This window comes from Myotis brandtii, unplaced genomic scaffold (genome assembly GCF_000412655.1).
Source record: "Myotis brandtii unplaced genomic scaffold, ASM41265v1 scaffold959, whole genome shotgun sequence".
Lineage (NCBI taxonomy): Eukaryota > Metazoa > Chordata > Mammalia > Chiroptera > Vespertilionidae > Myotis > Myotis brandtii.
The window spans coordinates 188,709-195,005 of record NW_005371966.1 but is presented as its reverse complement, the minus strand read 5'-3'; the positions used below and the strand labels follow the sequence as shown (position 1 = coordinate 195,005).

At 56.1% G+C, this 6,297-nt stretch overlaps 1 protein-coding gene across 2 annotated transcripts; it reads left to right on the top strand.

The window, feature by feature from the left end:
• Nucleotides 1-809: 809 nt before the first annotated feature.
• On the top strand, nt 810-5,694 carry GDI1 (GDP dissociation inhibitor 1). Of its 2 annotated transcripts, XM_005886108.2 has the most exons (10): nt 810-977; nt 1,123-1,222; nt 1,365-1,499; nt 2,172-2,370; nt 2,639-2,770; nt 3,280-3,379; nt 3,808-3,979; nt 4,275-4,419; nt 4,541-4,595; nt 4,691-5,694. In XM_005886108.2, exons 1-10 carry the CDS (start codon nt 825-827, stop codon nt 4,841-4,843), a joined length of 1,344 nt encoding a protein of 447 aa, XP_005886170.1. In that variant the 5' UTR covers nt 810-824; the 3' UTR covers nt 4,844-5,694. The 2 variants fall into 2 exon arrangements, with proteins under 2 accessions (XP_005886170.1, XP_014388760.1); XM_014533274.1 differs by lacking the exon at nt 1,123-1,222 and having other exon boundaries at nt 893-977.
• Nucleotides 5,695-6,297: the final 603 nt, after the last annotated feature.

The window sequence follows — 6,297 nt, the reverse complement described above, 5'->3', positions numbered from 1 at the left end:
CTTGCGCTAATCCTGGTGAGGATGAAATATAAGGACCTCGGGTCAGGGGCCCTTGGCAAGGGTGGACCCTCATCTTGCCTTCTCGGCTTTTTAGGGGGTCCAGGGACCCAGGGAATGTTCCAGAAGGAGCAGTAGTGAGGGCAGTGGCCACATTCCCGCTACCCCTCCCCCCCCCCCCCCCCCCAGTTTCCCATGGATACCTCAGGCTGACTAGTGTCTGCAGCCTTTGTCTTTGGGTTAGTGACAGTGAATGGAGGGGTGTTTATCTTCCCCCTGCCCTCCAACCCCGTTGGACCACTCCTCTGAGAGACATTTCCCTCCGTCGTGGCGCAGGAACCCCTCCCCTGGTGGGAAGATTCGGGGTCAGGGGCCACTTGGAGGACCCAGCAGCCCAGGGTGGGGTCAGCGATTCCTGGGCCATGCTAAGCCTTTCTTCACTTCCCTCCCCGGGGTCCTTCACCGTCCAGTGGGTCTCTGTGGCTCATTGTGTCTTATCTGTCTTTTCTTGCAGCTCTATGTAGATAGCTGGTGTAGATAGATGACTTTCTTGGTATGGGAGTTGCTGGATAGACCATCCGTGTGTCTGCTGGATACTCTCCTGCTATGCTTCCATTATCTCTTTTATCTCTTTGCCCCTCAAGGTTATAAAGGAGACTGTGGTCAGATTAAACCATTGCCCCCTAATTTTAGGCAACTCGGCCAGCAGGGGGTGGTGGTGGCGGCGATGGTGATGGTGAAAGGAGCTGTCCATTGATGCAGAGTCTTTCTAGCTTTGCTGTCCTTTCCTGTTTGGGGTGGGGAACCAGGAAGGGCTGCTGGCGGGAATGTGGGCAGCTGGGAGTGCAGCAAATGTGTCACCCCTTCTGCAGGAATGCATCCTGTCGGGCATCATGTCTGTGAACGGGAAGAAGGTGCTGCACATGGACCGGAACCCCTACTATGGGGGTGAGAGCTCCTCCATCACACCCCTGGAGGAGGTGAGGCCGCCTGAGCCCAGGCCCATCCCTTGTTAACCTCTTGCGCAGGGTGCTGAAGCAGCTCCTTAGGTTTTCTGGGCAGGAGGGGCGGGGGAGGGAGGGGTGGTCTTAGAGGTGCCTCTCTTTCTCTCCTTCCTGCTTACAGCTGTATAAGCGTTTTCAATTGCTGGAGGGGCCACCTGAGTCGATGGGCCGGGGCCGAGACTGGAATGTTGATCTGATCCCCAAATTCCTCATGGCCAATGGTGAGGGAGACGCAGGACATATTGCGGGGGGTGATTGGGACAACCAGAGAGGGATCAGGCTCCAAAGAAGGGGCAGCCAGAGCAGCTAGAGTTTCTGAGGGAGCCATGCTGATACTGTTGCCTTTCCCTCACCACCCTGCAGGGCAGCTGGTAAAGATGCTACTGTATACAGAGGTGACTCGCTACTTGGACTTCAAGGTGGTGGAAGGCAGCTTTGTCTACAAGGGGGGCAAGATCTACAAAGTGCCGTCCACTGAGACTGAAGCCTTGGCTTCTAGTGAGTACGGGTCCCCTGAGCCAGAGAATCTTGGGGATGGGGGCAGACATCCAGAAAAGGGCATCCCTTGCCCAAGGTCACGTTCCCCATGCAGTACCAGAAGTCCCTTGCTCTATCTTTTCTCTACCACCCTGGGCTGTCCCTCACACAGGTTGCCAGGAGGGAAGTCCATGTGCACAGGGGATGTGGAGGGGGGACTCCTTGAAAGACCAGTCTTTTTAAAAAATTTCAGAGAGGAAGGGAGAGGGAAAGAGATAGAGAAATATCAATGATGAGAGAGAATCATCAATCGGCTGCCTCCTGTACACCCCTCATGGGAGAACAAGCCCACAACCCGGACATGTGCCCTGACCAGGAATCGAACCGTGACCTCCTGGTTCATAGGTTGATGCTCAACCACTGAGCCACACTGGCTGGGCAAGACTTCACCTTTTGACAGGGGCTCCACCTGAGCAGTGAAACATCTTCCAGTGTCAGAGCCAGGAGGGCCCTCAAAGCCTTTCCAGATGGGAAATTGAGGCTGAGAAGGGCAGAGGGGTTAATCTAAGGTCACATGGTAGCGAGCAAGATAACTCAGCTGGGAGCTAGGGAACCTGCTTCCTTGGCCTGCCTAGTGGGAAGGAGAGGTTCATGTTCTGTGGTGTGAAGGCTTTCCTTGCATCATCTCTGCAGATCTGATGGGTATGTTTGAGAAACGGCGCTTCCGCAAGTTCCTAGTGTTCGTGGCAAACTTTGATGAGAATGATCCCAAGACCTTTGAGGGCGTCGACCCCCAGAGCACCAGCATGCGAGAAGTCTACCGGAAGTTTGACTTGGGCCAAGACGTCATTGACTTCACTGGCCACGCCCTGGCGCTCTACCGCACTGATGAGTGAGGGGAAGCTGTCATGACACACTGCACTTCACCGGGCCTGAGCCCTGCCCTCCCCACCCCTGCCTACTGCTCCCTCGGTCCACTGTGCACATCTCTTATCCTCAGCCACACCCTCACCTGTTGCTTTTCCATTCCTTCCCTGTGTTTAACCCATTAAGTTTTCCCAGGCCATTGAGGATGGGGGAATGCTAGCCTGGTGCCCGGGTGGGATGAGCTGGGGATTCCACTGTTGGAGCCTCTTCTTCTAACCCTGTCCCCCCCTTAGCTACTTGGACCAGCCTTGTCTCGAAACCATCAACCGCATCAAGTTGTACAGCGAGTCCCTGGCCCGGTATGGCAAGAGCCCATATTTATACCCACTCTATGGCCTTGGCGAGCTGCCTCAGGGCTTTGCAAGGTGAGAACATAGCTTCTTTCAGTACTGAACAGGACTAAGGCCAAGCCTGGGAATGGCCCCTTGAGCATTTTCATAGCATCCTGTGCTTTGCCCTCTTAGTCTTCATTTACCTTGCATCTTCCTTGGGTGCCAGGGGTGCCGCAGCAATGTGGTGAAGTGCAGAATTGAAGGGGCAGGCCACTGCAGACAGGGCTTGCTTGGCTCCTGGCCTGTCAGGCAGTGTGAGGACTGGGCCGGGGTCCTTGGAACCTTGAGTCAGGGCTTGTCCAGAGCCCTTAGTTTTGCTCCTCAAACCACTTCCGTGAGGAGCTATGCCCTCATGCCACCTTTACACTAGCCCTTTGCAGGATATTCTGGGCGACAGATCTGGGTAGAACCATTGAGTCTCCTGAGCTCTCCCTGCTTGGGGCAGCCTTCTCTGTACCCCAGTGCTGGTGGGGGGAGGGTGCAGTGGCACTGGTCCCTGTTTCTTCTGGGTGGATACTTCACCATCACTCTCCCCACCATAGATTGAGTGCCATCTATGGGGGGACATATATGCTGAACAAACCTGTGGATGACATCATCATGGAGAATGGCAAGGTGGTGGGTGTGAAGTCTGAGGGAGAGGTAAGCCTTCCCTATGGTGCAGTCATGATGGTGTGGGTGGAATTTGTTCTTCTCCTTAGAGGTTCTCTTCCCAGTGACCCTGGCTCTGCTGGGTTTGCTGCTGCTCAGCTCTGAGGGCCTTGGGTTGGGCACTGGAGCTCCAGGAGTCTACATAGCCGTTCCTGTTGGCAAGAGGTGTCTCTCCAGACCCATGTGCTGTGTCAGTGGTCCAGGGAGTGTTCCTGATCAGTGTCAGCAAAGGGGGTTGCCCAACGGGCATACTTCCCTGAGATGCAGGATGAAGCTGTTTGCTGCATACAGGAGGGGCAGTGGCAACAGCTCAGAGGAGTGCCCTGCCTGCTGGAGCTGCCAGCCCTAGCTGTGGGCCCATCTCCATGACTTCCTAGGGGAGTGTTGGATAGGGACAAGGCCTTTTGGTGCTTTCACAGGTGGCCCGATGCAAGCAGCTGATCTGTGATCCCAGCTACATTCCAGACCGTGTGCGGAAGGCTGGCCAGGTTATCCGAATCATCTGTATCCTCAGCCACCCCATCAAGAACACCAACGATGCCAACTCCTGCCAAATCATCATCCCCCAGAACCAGGTCAACAGGAAGTCAGGTGGGCTAAGCCCCATGTGACTTCCTCCAGGGTGTTGTCTTTGGGGTGACTCTGCCTGTCCTCATAAGCCTAGGGGCTCTGCCTGATCCCTCCATGGAAGGATAGGGACCCGCATCACAGTCCCCACGACTTGGGGCCCTAGGGATTGGGTGGCTTGGACTCTCCCCCTTCGTGAAGGTGGCAGCTTGGATGCTGCCTGCTGTGTGGAGCTGGGGAGGGTCAGGCAGGCCCAAATTGAGCCAACCCCCGAGAGCCCTTTGTGTGCCCACGTTAATGGAGTGCTTCCTGCGGACAGACATCTACGTGTGCATGATCTCCTATGCACACAACGTGGCTGCTCAGGGCAAGTACATCGCCATTGCCAGCACCACAGTGGAGACCGCGGAGCCCGAAAAGGAGGTTGAGCCGGCCCTGGAGCTACTGGAGCCCATTGACCAGAAGTGAGGGGCTTGGGGGAGGAAGGGAGCCAAGGAGCTGGGAGGCTGGGGGGCTGGGGGACGGGTACCATGGAGGGCAAGGCTGGTTGTGAGGCCTGTCCCCTCCCCTCCATCTGCCCTTCAGGTTTGTGGCCATCAGTGACTTGTATGAGCCCATCGACGATGGTTCTGAGAGCCAGGTGAGCAGCCTGTCCTGGCCCCGGCCCCGGCCCCTGGCTGCTTGCCCAGGGCCCCTACCCAACTCACCCTGGGCCCCGGCTCTGGCTGTTTTCAGGTGTTCTGTTCCTGCTCCTATGATGCCACCACACACTTTGAGACAACCTGCAATGACATCAAAGACATCTACAAGCGTATGGCAGGCTCCGCCTTTGACTTTGAGAACATGAAGCGCAAACAGAACGATGTCTTTGGAGAAGCTGACCAGTGATTGCTGACCCTCCCCCAGCCCCAGATGCCTCTCCCCTGTTCTCCTCCAGGGCTCGGGAGATGGGCATGGCTGGGCACCCCTGTTTCCAGCATCCTCTGCTTCCCCCACCACATTCCTGTCACCCACCTCATTGATTCACTGACCAAATCCTTAATCTTAGTGATGGTTTGGGAGATGGGCGGGGGGTTGGCTAGTATCCTCTTTCTTGGCCCTTCCTTATCCTGGGAAAAGAGGGTTCCTCTCCTTGTCTGTGTTTCTTCCCCCGACCCCGAATTCTTCTGCTCTGTATGGGAAGAACATGGAGGAAAAGCTGACTTCTGCCCCCACTGCTCTTACTCCCACTGTAGTGGCCTTTGGAGATGCCCCCTGCCTCCCCCCACCACCTCTTGTGTGTTGGAGAGAAGGGGCCCTCCCAGCACAAAGTTTCATCCTTCATCCCTCCCCACCCTGTTAATTTATTCTAATTTATTAACTTCTGCCCACCCTGTCTGAGAAGAGAGTTCTGTACCCCTCCCTTGCAGTCTTGGTGCGGCCTAGGGCTGTGGAGCAGCTCCCCTGGCTACCTGGGCGGCCTGGGACGGGGAAGGGCTTGGGTGTGGCCCCATTGGAGGTTGATCTTGCTGTTTTTGTTTCTTTGTGTCTTTGTATTTATGTCCTTTGGTACTGAGAGAAATGTGAGCAAAGCAGAAGGAGGTGGGAAAATGGATCTAGACCCCCAGTGTGCCCTGCCCCCACCCTTTCCCTTAGTGGTGGGAAACCCTTATCTTTCAAAGTGAATGTGTGCCCTTCCCCAACCTCTAGTGTATTTCACAGAAAACAAAACCTCCCAATAAAACTGTGTGGAAACCTGAGCCCAGATCTTTAGCATTATTTCCCCCAAACTGGGCACCGGGTAGGGCTTCAGCTTCCCTGGGATGTCATTCTGTCCCTGTGAGTTTGGGACTCTGGCTTAGGTTGGCTCCTGATGGCTACAAACAGGTCACTTCCTTCATCAGGGAATTAAAGAGCTGAAGTGAAAGGGCCTGTGCAGAGGCAACGGGTCACATCAACCTTCCCTGGCGGTCAACGTGAAAGGAACTGGGAGAGGGGTCTGGCCTGGGGTGGGGTTGAAGCAGAGGAGCAGGGTCCCTGCCTCCAGGTCAAGGAAGAGGAGGCAGATGGGACCAAGGCCCAGCCTCGTGGTCTGGGGAAATGGGGGATTGGGGCCCAGTCTTGGGTGCCGGTCAAACTGGTGCAAGCAGGGGAAATGGGCTGCCACAGGTAAGGGAGCAGCAAGGGGGAGTCTGGCCCTGGGCCGGATCATCAGAGAAGTGGGGGTCTCTGGGGGTGGTGCTCAGCCTTGGGATAAACAGGAGGAAGTAGGACCGGGAAACCCAGCCTCGGGCCTGGGGGTTAACGTCGTCGAAGAATGGACGGGAACCGAGGGAGTGTGCGCGGGGGTGGGCCTCTGGGGG